Here is a 15292-nt window from a genome sequence, read left to right as displayed (position 1 = left end):
CCACGGCAATAATTATTATTTTCGATATGAAATATACAATTAAAGATCGCATTCAACATTTCTATTAATTTACGATTGGTTAGCCATAAAAGAGTCTTCTAAAATTAATCAAGATTTTTTTCCTGCCACTGATCATTGTCTGCTATGCTAGAGCAGATGCCCAAGTAAACTTGAAACATTCCTTGTGAACTAGTAAATAAAATAATTCCATTTAACGTATGGAATTCTAAGGGATTTAATAAGCCCGGTGTAGCCTTGCATTAAAATGAAAATATATTAGTGCTTTTGCATCCAAATTTATTTTTTATTAAGATCGCTGAAAACATCAAAGGAGTGTGAACACATGCACAATAAAACCGTTGTCACATAATCGGGAGTCTGCTGTATTGAAAAAGTTGAGTTGTTTATTTTTGTCGGTAAGTTATTAGAAAAGTGTATGCCTGTTCTATTTTGAGTGTTTATCAACTTTTTTATCTTAGAAAAATCTATTTCACTGTAATTGTGACAGAACCGCAAGAAGCAGATGTATGTGGAGCGTGTGGGGCAGCTGCAGAGGGCGCTTTCTTCACTGCAGCTGGCAAGCGACCATCGTGAGCAGACAGAGAGGAAGTTGCGCACGCAACTTGAGAGGGAGATTCTGGAGCTGAGGGAACGTGAGGGTAACAAGGGAGGTGCGGAGAGTCTCCTGTTGGGCGGAGTGGATGGGGATGGGATGAGGGGGGGAGATGGAGACAAGAAGGACGAGGAGGAGGTGCGGGAGTTGCGTAGGCAGTTGCGTGACCGTGAGGAGCGAATCCTTGCGGTGGAGGCAGAGTTGGCTAAGCTGGAGCGGCGCTGTATTCAAGAAGGTGCTTTGATGCAAGCGGCTATTGATGCTGCCAGCATCCCCAAGTGAGTTCACATCCCAAATATACTGATGTCAAATAATTACAGGTTGGAGGTAATTGTTTCCAACTAACTTAGTGGAGGAAACAGGCATTCATATTTTAACTTAATTGATGTAAAAAAGCGAAACGGGGTGCTGTTAGTTCTGCCTATACCTCAACCCTAGTTTGTGAATGTCCCTTAGCACCGCATTTTGTTGAGGGGCTAGTCATCAGGCTGTTTTTATAGTCATTGCTCTTTCAACATGATTGATTGAAGAATAATTATTAAGAAAGAAATATGAAATCTGTATTCTTACTTGCTCAATGTTTTGTAAAAAGTAACCGTGCTAAATTTGTCACCGCTGCTACTGTCCATACTCATGTCACCCAATTTAAACTGGAAGTAGATTCCAAAGTTAATGTACTACAATCATCCAACCTCAAATCATACTGGCTCACACATAATGACCTCAAAAATTTACAAAAAACGATGAAAATTTAGGGAATTCCTTCTTCGTCATTATTCCAAAAAAATTAAAGATGTTTGTTATTTATCTAATGTTATTTTGGCTTGCTTGTATTATGTCTTGCTTCTCTTCCTCCATTAAGATTGTAATGTGTTCATGCTTGTTGTCTTCTGGACTTGTTTGCTCATCTCAATTTCTATCTTTATCTTTCATTTATTCACTTGTGTAGGGATGCCAAGATTGCTGCTTTGGAGCGAACTAGTCAAGAAAGTGAACGTCTGGTGGCTGAGGCGAGATCTGAGAAAATGCGACACATGGACGAAGTGCATGCAGCGCAGAGGAAAGTGGCCGACCTCGAAGCAAGGTTTGTAAAATGTGGATTATTTTGGATGACACAGGGCTATGTCATCAGTCACTACTCTTTTCTATGTAATAATTGTTTTCCAGTGTTTCTTTTTCTATTACATATATTTGTATGAATATTAATGAAGTTACATATCATGATTATTTTATTTTTATGGCTGAAATAAGTTTTATTACAGAAGAATGAGTTAAGAACTATGAATGAATTAGAATGAGTTCAACAGATTCAGGCTTCAATTGGTGGAGGTTAGACATATGTAAATAAACTCCAACTCATTCTTAGCTCTATTTAAATAAAAAAATGATTGCAGTACTTTTCCAGAAAATTTTATACTGTGTACAACGCGTTTCGATCACAGAGCCATCATCTGGCACAAGACTGGTCATCTGGTTATGTACCAGATAATGGCTCTGTGAGCCGAAACGCGGTGTACGCAGTAAAACATTTTGAGGAACAGTGCTACAATCTTTTATTTATTTAAATAGAGGTAAGAATGTGTTGGATCTCTAGTTTTATGTTGGAAATAAATCCAATTATTTCAGCTACTTCAAATTCTTCAACTTAAGAATTCTTGCGTGGTAGTTTTCTGCTGGTAATTTCGAACTTGAGGGCTCCTCTCACTTTTCCTGGGCAATCAATGTCTATAAGTGAGAGATTTCATTGTAGCTGTTATTTCATTCATTTAGATTCATTTGGTTTCCTTGATTGAAGCCAGTAAGCAAAATTTTTGAACAGGAGATTCGAGTCTGAATTTTTTTGAAACGCATTACTGTTGGTAATGACTGCAGAGTCAGAGGAATGGAATCAGAATCAATATCAGTAATTTATAATATCCTTCATTAAGCATCCTTAAGCCAAACAATATTTTTTTAGGAATGATTTACAATTTTTTACAATGATACTTGTGTTCATCTTCGTCCATCATGGAAGACTTCTGAGTGATTGCTCAAATGCTGTGCTGTGGAACTTCCCCGTCCCTTCCCACTGAAATTTATACTTAAATGTAAGCTGTTTTGGTGGTGGGACTAATGGAAATTCTGGTTGAGGATAGGGGTGAAAAAATCATTCATCCAGGGCGTTGCTATCCTAAGATTGGTTTACAGCATCCCTCCATTTCTCCCTTTTCCAAGGCAGTATCGTAATTTCTCTTATGTTCTTCTTCCTTGTGTTCTCCTTTCTCTGCCTCAAGTTCTTCTCTCTTGTACTTCCTCTTGGGACTCAATTTTTCCCTCCATTATATTTCTCTGGTAACTACTGTGTCTTATGACATGGCCTTTGCACCTTTCTTCTTCAATTTTTTGGTACTCCTTTTTCCTCACCCTGTCTATTCATTCTCCAGCACCCCCTGCAAGTATATTGCCTCAAAAGTCCATTCTTTTCTCCTCGCCCTTTTTAATGTTCCACTCTCTTAATCAATTGAGTGCCGCTGCCCACATGAATGCTTTCACATACTGTTTCATTTTCCTCAGTCTTGTGCTCTTAGAGTAAAGTAGTGGCCTTTTTTCCAGGAGTGCCATCGTGGTGAGCCCTTTACAATGATGATGCATGTTGTGTAATTGCAGGGTGAAAGACTTGGAGTCTCGTCTTGCGGAGCGGGATGCCATGATCCGAGTGCTGCAGAAGCACACTTACGAGAAGGAGGTGGTGTTCCTCTCGTCCCCACACCACACGCCCCATGCCAGTGCCCTCCATGGCAGCAGCTTTCACAGTGGGGGTGGTCTGCACTCGACCACACTCCATGGAAACAGCCTGCACGGCAACTCATCCTCCCTTCACAGCAATAGCTTGCATGGGAACAGCTACCATGGGAGCTCCCTACACTCCAGTGGCCTTCACGGATCAAGTTACCATGACAGCAGTAGTGTGTATAGAGCGGCGGCTGCCGATATTTTGGCCACCACCAGGGAAGAACTAGGTAAGTCAAGTTTATTCCTATGTCTCATTGAGATGATAGTTTAACATTTACCTTCAAAGCTTGCATTTATATGTGTTGACTGTCTTAATTTTTTAAATTCCGTATGATTGCAAGCTGAAGCTTAATTTAAATATGCATGTTACTAGTAGGGAATATGTAGGGGAAAGCGTTAGAGGTCTGGAAAAAAATTTGCATTAGGGCAAAGGTCAGTGCCACGGATAAAATAAAATCACTTTGTTCTTTCCACACAATTTTTAATGTTTTGCGACCGGTTTTCAACGTGTTCTTCGTCATTTTCAAGCTAGACTGCCATCTCCAAACAAGCCTAAGTTCATTTTATACTGCAAGGTGGGGGAGGGGGAAGTAGGTAATGTGGAAAGGTCAGTTGAGGGTTAGTGGTTTGAGTGGTGAAAGTCACGTACTATTGGGATCCGGGTGTGGAATTGGGAGGTATTGATGGGGTGGGGGGAGGTTAACGCTGAGGAGGGGTGACAAGTGGGTCGGCACAATGTCATCGAGCAATTTGTTACCACATAGTTTTGAATGTGACTCAATTTTGAAATTTTCTTAAAAGTCCAGTTTTTTTTCCTTTGTCACAGGTATGTAAAATACAAGGATTAAAATTAGCCTTTTGTAACAAGTCACATAGATGTTTAGCAACAACAGATTTGTTGTCATAATTTAAAAATGAATTGAAATGGAAACTGGTCAATGACTCACACACCCTTTGTATGTAAAATATAAACTTATGTTTCTGTTTTGGTCTTCATTTCATGACTTTGTGTATACATTTTATGATTATTAGTGATAATGGTGTGTTTTCTCGACTGTTTTTGCATTTAGAATTTCTACTGCTCACAGTAAATCTTACTGCTTATTAAAATTTCTGGGAAGATCCTATTTATAAGAGAAACGTAATGGAATTTCTTCATCGACCAATTTTGTAATAACAGTTTGCAGTATTTAAAAATTTGCATTTTTTTCCAATTTGAATTCAAGTATTTTTTAATTTATGGGATGATGGGTGCATATTTGATTTGCTTATGCATGGAAATGAAAATTTAGGTAGAGAGAAGATCGGTATTCTGTCCAGGGTTGTTTATGGTAAAATGTGGTGTGATGAGGAAACATATAATTTATGATAGCATAATTTTACAGGATATTTTTCATGTGCAATGTGAATAAGAATCATCCATTCATCCATCTTTACACTACGGTTGATATGTGCCTTTCTTTTATTTAATAAAGTACAGTGGAACCTCGTTAAAGCGAGTACGGGCTATAGCGACACCCCCGCTATTACGAGAGATAGCCAATGCACCATCAATTGACCCTATAATAAGCGTGTTAAAAAATTCGTTTTTACGAGACACTTTCGGTGTTGGCTCTCGCCATAGCGAGGGTTTCACCGTCGGAAGACTTTCATCAAGACTCCTCAACCTCTGTAATTGCTAGCGAGCTGTTAGAAATGAAGTTAATGGAGTGCTCAGTCTCAAATTTGTGTGGTAAACTGTCGTTCGATAAATATAATGATTGACGAAACAATGCTTTGCATGATTTTTATTCTGTGCGGCGCTTATAAATTGTTTGAATAGTATTTGAGTAAGGAAATTTAGTGATGCAAAAAAACATCGCCTTTCGTCTGGATTTATGCTTACGTTTATCGGATAGATGTTTATCTGTCGCCGCACCACTCCTGTTCCTGTATATCTGTTCGCAACAGGTATACATATTGGCTATTATTTGCTCCACCTCCGGTAAAGCGACAATTCGCTATAGCGAGTGTTTATTAGTGCACCGTGGGGTGTCGTTATATCGAGGTTGTACTGTAGTTCTTTGTAAGATAATGATGATGAATGATCAAATTAAGTAATGAAAAAATGGGTGTGATGTCCGGACACGGTAGGAATTTCATAGTCTTGTCTAAGTGTACTTTTTTCCGTGACCATGGATAGGTCAGTGATGTTTCTAGGAAAAACTGACAATGCAGTGCAGTAGATGATTTTGGAATTCAAAGAGTCTAATTTGTAAAAGCTGGTCATCGCTGTGGGAAAGGTAGTTCTGGCTACTAATGCTTGTGATTTAATCTGCCAACAGAGTCATATGCTCTCAATGAATTTGAATGCTTCCTGCTATTTTCCAAAGTAAGGCATGGAGGAGAGCTGTCTCCATGATTCATGTCCTACGAGCATTGGCTCTGTTCAATGTTACTCCCCAATCGATTCCCACATTGAGAAACTTTGTCGACCATTCTGCCTGCCATGTGCTTGTTTCCCCTCGACTCCTATCCACGAGGCTCACTCCCTCTGTTCTGCACATTTGAAGGTGTTAGCTCTTTTGCTAAAGGGAAGCATGGCTGCAAAGTGGGCGGAGTGCTTAGTTGCTGATCGAGGGGTCCAGGTTCAAGTCCCAGATGAATCCTTAGGGCCCCCCAAATCAAATCGTTGAAATGCAAGGTGGCCCAGGGAAATTAATTAAAATGTGTGAGTGTGTGTGCACCTATGGTAAAGTCTGGGGTGGGTTTTATCTCATCAATCCAAATCCAACCTTTGGGTTGAATTACTGAGTGAGTGAGCTTTTGCGAGGACTGTTACTCTTCCTTATGTAAGAACTACCGTATATGGCTGAATATAGTCCCCCCCTTTTTTCCAAAAATGCCTGTGGTAAAAGTAAATATTCAAACACATTTTTTTAACTTTTCCCAAAACTGAAGCCTCAAAATTAGGGGGGGGGGCACTATATTCGGAGAAATACGGTACTTTATCTGGCAAGGGCAAAGTCACGTTAACTCACCGGTTTCTGTAAGATCACTCAATAAATTCACAGATTTTTTGACGAATTTACCCATCGAGCCAGTGTGTCTTTCTTTCCCCTTTTGCTCTAATACTTGGATCCTTTCCATTTGAGTTTTTGTGGGCATTTGGCTATGTGCACTGTATTGGTCTGGTCAAATGCTTGGCACCAAAGTAGCTGTGACCAACGGCATGATATGAGAGGCCAAAAAGTGACACATTCTTCGATCATTATGTCCAAAGTGAGGTGAAGATGAAGTATGCATTTTGGTCATTATGACTTAAGGGGCCAGGGGTGCTGCTGGGAATTAAGTCTAGGGGGGGATTTTAGGCAAAACTGATACTGGGGAGTCTGGAGGTGTGGCATACCCGCCCGGGTAAGCAGGAGGTGCAGGGGCCCACCTACAGAAAATTTTTAAGAAAAATTGTTCAAAATGGTGAGTTTTATGGCTTTCTGAGGGATATTTTATTAATCTTTACACTGTTATATGAGTATTATTAATCCAATTAAGTAAAATAGGTTAAAATTTCTCTGAGCTCTGGGGGGGGGAGGGGTTTATCCCCCAAAACCCCCCTCGCTGCACCACTGTAAGGGGCAGTAAACATGTTAAATAAAGCAATGCTGGTTGTGGACTTAGGTTGGATGAATGTTCATTCATTCCTTAACCATGGTTCTCTTGTGTCTGTCTGAAAGTCGCAGGCAGGGTAAACTTGAGGCGGACAAAATGGACCTAGGAAGGTCTGAGGACCAGGGCACCGAAGCTAAGCCCTCCCCTATGCATGCAATCAATCAATGTTTTCATCTCAATTTCGTTGTTTTCAGGTTCTGTGTCCACAGCAAGTGTTTTTTCCGCAGTGAACAGCATCGGAGGTGGCTGTGACTCCTCTGGTGGTGGCAACGTTGGGAATCTTGGTGGCATTTGCAGTCCTGGGGCTGGCAGTGGCGTTGGTATTGGCAGCAGTGCCTCTGGTCTGCGATCCGTCCAGTATGGTTCTCCGCCTTTGAACAGTGGAGGGACGTCTTCTGTTGGAGGTAAATAATAACAACAATTAGACCTAATCTTGTGATGCATCTTTCAGAATTATTCTTGTATAAAAATCATAATTTAAAAAAATTTCATTATCATCATAAGCCAACAATTATGAGATTGTCTGAAGATTTTTGCAGCTTTTTTTATCTATCTCATGAGTTCCTTTTGGGAAATACTGCGTTGAAAACATTTTAATTTTAAATCAACGTTTCACTCTTCCTTCTGGGAGCATTTTCTCTTCAAGAAGAAAAAATGTTTTCAATTACATAGCGTTTCCCAAAAGGACCTTAAAAGATAAATGTGAGATTGCTTTGGCGCTGCTCTCTGTTTTGCTCTCGTATTTGCTAGCCTTTTCTTAGTGAATAATTTTAATATTAGGAATGTTAAAAAATTGCCTTAATTTACTCTTTTTTGTTTATGCTTTCTTTTACATCATGTATGAAGGAGCACGCATATTTATTTCAGGAGAAGCGTTTGGGGGTGGGGGTGGAAGTGGAGTGGGTGCCAGTGCAAGCAGTCGGGAGGGACCATCCTCATCTACAATCATCAACTGCAGCTTTGACGATGCCAAAAAGTCTTTGGACGACCAACTCAAGGAACTAGATTCTCAACTCTTAAGCAAGGTATGAGGTGAACATGAATAGTGAGGAGGAGTCAGGATTTGGCTAAAATAAGTCATCAGTTAATCCATCAAAAAGTCATCAGTTTAATGTTGATAGTAGATGAAGAGACTTCCATCGATGCCTCTCTGTCATAATCTTCTGCTGGTGCACTATGCCCTGATGTTTGACGCTAGTTATTCTAGACCTGTGGCGTACCGTCCTCGTCGGCTCTTGGTGATGTAAGGCCCTTCCAGCAAGGACCATAGTTCGTTTTCATTCTGTGTTATCCCTCCAGAATTTCATCCGATTCATTTACACCAAAAGTCAAGCATAGCTGTGCAGTCTTTTAGAAACGATAGTATAGAATCTCTGACAAAATTATTGAAAATAAGCTGAAGCTGTGACCTATTTATCGTCAGATGGGCAAGCTCCTTGCATCTCTTTAAAATATATATTTGTTTATATCATGTGGGTCTTAGATGTATGAACAATTAATTTCAACATTCTCCCTTTCATAATTGTCACATAGTGAGAAGAAACATGGTTCATTTATAAACATCAAGATAAAACATTTTTATGACCTTTTTAATCAACTACAGTGAAACCTCTATTTTACACTTTTGGATGGACCACTTACAAAAAGTGCAAAATTGAGTAAAATTGTAAAATAGAGTATCATTATTTAAAGGTGGTATTGTTTGGGACCTGATAAAAACTGTGCAAAATCAGGGAAAATGTATAATGGGGGAATGTAAAATCGAGGTTTCACTGTATTTACATATAGCTACAACAATAAATGACAAATGGGTGTATCAAATGATTTATTGGTAAGGAGCATCTTCTGAAAAATATCTCTATGAGGTTGCCATCAGTAATACAATTGTGTAGCAGGCTGGCTAACCTGCTTCATTTCAACATGGAAGGTTTCAAATCACAAAATAGAGGAAGCGTAGGACCCTTTGTGTAGGTCAATCATCCAGAGAAAACAGCATCAAAATGGTAGGACTGCATTATGAATCATGTGCATCGCAGATTGATTTTTGGCCAAAACCAGCAGAATCCTTGCACAAATTCTCTGAAACTTGAGTTGTTATCTGTTCGGTGATAGGTGTTTTTCAGACTTTAGGCAGGATAGAGAGAATTCCAGGTGGTGGAAGGAGAGGATTTCAGGAGTTCAATTCCTCTACGTTGAGCATCAGCAACAGTTGCCCCAGATAACCTTTCAACAGCTAGACAAGATTTGTGAGTGCTAAAGAACTCAGGGGCCACAGAATCACTTTCCCATTTAGGTAATGCCCGAATCGACGGCAATTGACCAGTGTGTGCCTCAGTCCATCTATACCACTTTTTACCGTGGACTCATGCAAACCAATCCAATATGAAAAGTGCTAAAAGTCAGCCAAAAATGCTTCAAAGCTGTGATGTGGATCATTGTGAAGAAACCATGTTTGTAGTTGGCATATTTCAACATCACTCAGAAACTGCAGTGGTGCGATTGGAAATTTTGCCATGGCTCTTGGTTAATATGCACCTTTATCAATCATGAGCCACACGTGATGAGTCATTGAGGGATTAAAAATATCAGATGTTTCAAAATGAATAGCAGGGTTTTAATGCATTATAGTATTTGTCACAATGAAGTTATAGCAATAAATGATACATAAAATGAAAGAGCAACTCAAACAGTTTTGTTTGTTGGCAACAATGCGCATGTACACCCAATATTTCTGCCACCATTTGTTAGAAATTGCTGGTAGTCAAGATGGTGACTAGTGAACAGTAAGCTTTTTGTGTTTTATTATCCTTATCTATTCCTTATCGAGTTCTGTTGTGATCCTACAGGTAATATAGCTTGCATGCCTCCACTACGAGCTGAATTTTCTAAATTAACAAACATGATCGAAACAGCTGCTGCAACTATTACTGTATAGACACTAATAAACGTTTGGGAAGAACTCCTAAATTATCTTGGCACGCGCGGTGTGACAGATGATGCTCACATTGAACACTTTTAGGGTTTTATGTAAAACTGTCTTAGTTGCTCTTTCATTTTACGTATGATTCATAGCTGTAAGTTAAGCTATTCATTTTGAAACACCTAGTCTATCAAGCTTATGAGTAGGTCTAAATTAATGCATCATTTTGGATAGCAGTGCACTCATTTAAGTATTCTGGATTGACTTGTAAATATTTTCTTCAAGTGTGGCAAATTTTTTATCGCAATACAGTGGAAGTTTTAATGGAAAATAGTAATTAAAAATTTAGAAATTGAAATTCTTAACAGCAATTATTTGCATGCTCTGTGAAAATTTAATGCATTTACTAATACATAAATATGTGTTTGAAAGTTAAGACATTGTTATTTGCGATACCATTCTTAGCATTGTGTGATAATTTGGAGTTGTTTGTTATTCCCTTGATGTGACCTTGACTCAATGTGTCTCCTTAATCCCCAGTCTCTGCTCTACTCCAATCTGTCTTACCCATTTATTTCCATTCTCCTTCAGATTAAGCATTTCTCCTACTCTCATTTCTTGATCTCTTTAACTCATGTCATTCCCATTTACTTCTACTCTCCTTCATTGTCTAGCTGTGCATATTATGTCAGCAATAAGCGCATGTAATGTGATGCTTATGGAAGTTATTTCCTTTGACCCATGATGCCAAAATAATGATGTAACTGTTCATTTATCATTTAGACATACCATAGTTATTTACAACTTTCAATCAGACTCTTAATTTTATTCATATATGTTCCATGAGTGTAAAATGGTAGGACTTATTTTTTCAACATAGCAAAGTGAGTCTTAAGGTATTACAGTGTAACAGGTTAGTCGAATTCCTTGAAAATTGAAACTGGGTTATATTTTTTGTGCTATCTAGTGCTTTAAGTAATGGCTAGTTTGATTAATTTTTCCTATGCCTTCAATACCTGAAATTGCGAGGCTTTCATATTTATCATTTGGTTCATGAAGATTTCACTTTTCTACAGATAATTTTTATGCTTTAAACTAATGGATTGAATAATAATAAATGAAGGAAGAAAAGAATTGCATAATAATTGTTTTTAGATTTATCGTAAAGTTTTTGATTACAGTCTAATTATGTTGAAATAAATTCAACCAAAGATTATGCTTCGCTGTTATTCGATATTGGAATTTTTGAGGGTAAAATTATGTTCATATCATGGTCAATAAGTCAGCAACATGTTTAAAGAAATTGTCATTTATTCAAATTTGTACTGCAAAGAATGCCCAAAAGCAAATCAGGTCTCATTGAATTGCTATGGAACAATCCATTCCATCAAACATCGGTGATATCTTTCATATTCATTTTCATCAAATGAAATATTTTCAAAGTAGTCAGAATTTGTGTAAGGGTTTAGATAATCAATGTTTCTGCATTTGGCAGAGGCCATCATAGTGACCAGAAAAGTTGTCATTTGAAGGAAGGGTTGTCTTGACTTGCAAAAAGTATAATTTCTCTCAAAATATTTGGTGCAATGTAATAATATAATTTGGGGAAAAAATGACTCGAATTTTTGAAAATTGAATTGAATGATACAGAACATATAGGTTGTAGGGAAAACATTCAAACCAATAGCATGAAATTCTGTGTGTCCTTCCTCAATGTTGCGAAAGATTAGGATTGTGAATGTTTGGAAGTATAAATTACGCTGTTGTAATATGTTAGCCGATAACCCACTCCCCTTCCCCGTTGTGTCTAATGCACGATTAGCTTTCTCCCGCTGCCTCCAGTGCGCCCTTGCTGTCTATAACCAGCTGGCATGCCCCCGCGTAGAGCCTCACTCGTGACTCACAGCTTTTGGTTTTCCATAACAATCATCAACTCTCCAAGACGACAACAGTCTCTACAGCTGTGGTTCTCTCTCCCTTCCCCCTCTCCCCCCTCTGCTATCTACCTCCCTCCACCTTCTCATGCTCTCCCATTCGACTCTTCCTTGCATTGTTTGCCCCCCTGAACCATCATTGAAACTTTCTCGGTTATCAATAAACACCTCTCAAAACGAACTCCCATATTACACCTTATACATGTTCAATAATTGACTTCATATTTTCATCATGTGAAACACAATACATTTCAAACATATTATTTTCAACAATATGACCATTTTATCCATTGGTTTTCATCTGATTCTCGTCTCATAATTGGTGCTCTTTTTTTGTATATTTATATTTTAAAATTCCATTTTCTATCATTATTTCAACAATATATATCTTCAAATACTCTTACTTTGTTGGTTGATTTTCTCTTGTCACCCATCCTTGTGGCATTTCTTCACATTGCACCTGCCTGGTGCACTTGGCATCAACATGCTAATGTTTCACACTATACAACACAATTCCATGCATCTCTTCTCTTCATATTTTTTCCCATAATAATCCTCCTGAACTCGTATCGGTCTCTCATGGAATCATCGATGAAACCCCCAACTATCCATGGACTCTCTTCTTCTCCTTCTTTCTCCCTCATGGGGATATCAATTGTTTCCTCCCTCCCTTCCATCGTTCCCCTCCCTCTCCCCCTCCTCTTCCATTTCTCTCATTCCAGAGGGCTCTCTGCTGTTTTCCAGGACTCACTAATCCAGGCTCTCAGGCGAGAAAAGGAGCGGTACCCAAACCACTATTGGCGGGTGTAGCCGCACCCTCCCGCTCCCTTCCCCCACACCTCTTGTTTGGGGGTGGCGAGGGCACTGACACCTCTAGTGGCACACAGGGCAGGGGTGGGGATGATGGTAATGGCCCTGACGGCAGCAGTGGCCGCCTTGGTGCCCGCATGAATGCTGCCCAGGCTTACCTTCCACCCAACATGGTGCTCAAGGGCATGGGTCGCTATGGCGCGATTGGGGGCCCTGGAGGCAGTACAGGCAGCGGCCGGTCGGGGTCTCCCTCTTTGGTCGGGTTCGTGCCAAACTTGCTGAAAGGGGGAAGTGGCTCGCAGCGGTACGGAGGCATGGGGGGAGGGGACGGGAGCAATTCCTCGACAACGACTGGAGGGGGTGCAGGCTCAGAGGAGATTCAGCTGCTGGAGAAGCAGGGCGTTAGCTCGCAGCGGATGAGGAAGGCGGAGGGGGAGGAGGTGGGCAGCGATGGGGGGAAGAAGGGTCGAAAGGTGTCGATAGGAGGGGTTGGGACGACATCGTCGTCATGCCAGAAGGGGACCAGTGGTGGTGGCAATGGCATGGGAGCCGGAAAGGGGTCACTATCTTCACTCGTGCCACACCTGCCACCCCGAACCGGTATCCCCATGCCATCGCCACGCCGGCCGAGGAAGACGGAAAGCAGCGGTACGAGTCAGAGTGGGGGGGGAGGGCACCGTAGGCGAATGGTGGGTGCAGGGGGCGTGGTGGTGGGTGCGAGAGGGTATGGGCGCCTCAACGAAGAGGATGCCGTGTCGAAAGGTGGTGAAGGGGAAGGAGAGGTGGAGCACAGCCGCAGAAGGTCCTCTTCGACATCGTCCGTGCCCGGGGGGTCGAGTAAGATGCCTCCTATGACGCCCATCTCTCCACCTCCGTCGAGGACCCCTCCCACGAGGTCCTCGCAGGTGGTGTCCAAGATCCGTCTCTTCCAGGGCAACGGCATACCAGTGGGGGGGGGAGGGAGCAGGTCGGGTATCCCCATTGGTGGAGGCAAGTCGTCTCCTGGGAACACGTCACCCTTGTTGAGGGAAAGGCTTGGAGGGGGAAAGTACCGGATACAGCTATGAGGGCATCCTCAGGTCGAATCAGAGCTTAGAAGTTAAACATAACCATTCATGTTTCTCAGCCATGTGTGTGCCTTTTTTATTACTATGAATATCAATCTCTAAAAAATCTGGTCAATAAGTGAAGGGTATTTGATTCACGAGTCAAAATATTTCAGTGTTTGAATTTGTGTATGACAAAAATGTTGGTGACATATTATCCAACCTAATTACATATGGGTAAAAACACAATTACTGTCAAAGGAGTTGATCTCTGTTTGATCTGCCCGAGTGGTTCTTTTTGGCACTTTGGCGATCTCAACTAAATCTATAGAAATCCAGTGAAATGCTTTCTCTTGGCTGAGCTCTCTTCTATTGAGCCATGCGAGTAATTTCACATTACATATTAACTCCTTTGATGGTTGTTTTTAAGTCTTTGGGATTTATATTACCATAATTTTTTGCTGAAGATAATGCCTTTTTAGCTCTAGAAATCATTTTTTGACAACAGCAAACAATTATAGCTTCCATTTCAGTAATTTTATCCAGGAGTACATACTTTTAATTTATGTTCATTCTATTCATGTCGACCTTTTGCCCATCGCCTTCTCAATTTTATATGCTTGGATAAATTATTAAGGAATCGCAAGTGCATATTTAAGTATTGATCATAAGCTGGAAAATTGGAATAAAATTTTAGAGGACCTTTTTTGTACCTTTTTTATAGTCACTTGGTTGTAACCTTCGATCATGTGCAAAAACAATCCACGGGGTTGAGCAGACAGGGTTCATTTCGTGGAAGGGAAGTCATGCTAATGTCTGGGAAATTAGGTTATAGTTAGGGAAAAACTCCAGAGGCTTATCATAGATATAGATGGAAATTGTAGTTGAGTAAGCTGCATATTGCTGCATTCAAGTGGTTAGGAGGTCGTTACGTTGCATTAAGTAGTGCTGACTTGGCCCTGCAGTCAACTCCTGATTACCTGACTCGCGATCATCTGGTTTGCGGATCATCCAAGCTCTTTTCTCCTCCCTGGATTCTAAATCTTGAAGAATATTCTAGGGGCAACAGTAAGGATACTGTCAAAAAGACATTATTGCTCAATTAATTTTTTCTAAATACACATTCAAATGTATGTAACCTATATGTTTTCAACATTACAGTCATCCTTATTAGTCAACAATCCTAAGATTGGTTTGATGCAACTCTCCAGTCCTTTCATGTATCCGCTGGCCTTTTCATAGCTACATATATCTCCTCTTTTACATCCTTTATAACCTGTCCTATGTATTGTTGAAATGACACATTGCAATATTTCCACTTATAATTTATTTTACACTACGCGTTTCGTCGTTACAACGACATTTTCAAGTGTGAAAAAAGTCTTAAAGATTTTCCTTATATATCTTGGTGCTTGAAGGGGGGGGGGGGGGAGTAAGATGGAGAATGGGGTTTGGGCGACGAGAAGTGAGGATATTGAGGGCTGTTGGGGGGAGGGGGGGGGGGGTGAAGGGTCGTTTTTAGGGTCTCGAACTGAAGCAGAGTGACGGG

General features: G+C 40.4%; 1 protein-coding gene across 3 annotated transcripts in view; it reads left to right on the top strand.

Annotated features, from left to right (window-relative positions):
• The window catches only part of LOC124163899 (angiomotin-like protein 2), a 29634-nt gene extending 14819 nt beyond the window's left edge, over nt 1-14815 (top strand). The window contains exons 10-15 of one of the 3 annotated variants that reach the window (XM_046541011.1): nt 509-891; nt 1563-1697; nt 3260-3612; nt 7228-7437; nt 7901-8058; nt 12610-14815. In XM_046541011.1, the coding sequence (XP_046396967.1) occupies nt 509-891; nt 1563-1697; nt 3260-3612; nt 7228-7437; nt 7901-8058; nt 12610-13764 (2394 nt within the window). In that variant the 3' untranslated portion in view covers nt 13765-14815. Of the gene's footprint in view, nt 1-508; nt 892-1562; nt 1698-3259; nt 3613-7227; nt 7438-7879; nt 8059-12609 lie in introns of all 3 variants that reach the window. The other 2 variants (XM_046541010.1, XM_046541012.1) reach the window with 2 other exon arrangements.
• The last annotated feature ends 477 nt before the right edge of the window (nt 14816-15292 follow it).

Source organism: Ischnura elegans, chromosome 8 (genome assembly GCF_921293095.1).
Source record: "Ischnura elegans chromosome 8, ioIscEleg1.1, whole genome shotgun sequence".
NCBI classification, from domain to species: domain Eukaryota; kingdom Metazoa; phylum Arthropoda; class Insecta; order Odonata; family Coenagrionidae; genus Ischnura; species Ischnura elegans.
The sequence above is the reverse complement of the archived record's forward strand: the minus strand, read 5'-3'. Positions and strand labels throughout refer to the sequence as shown.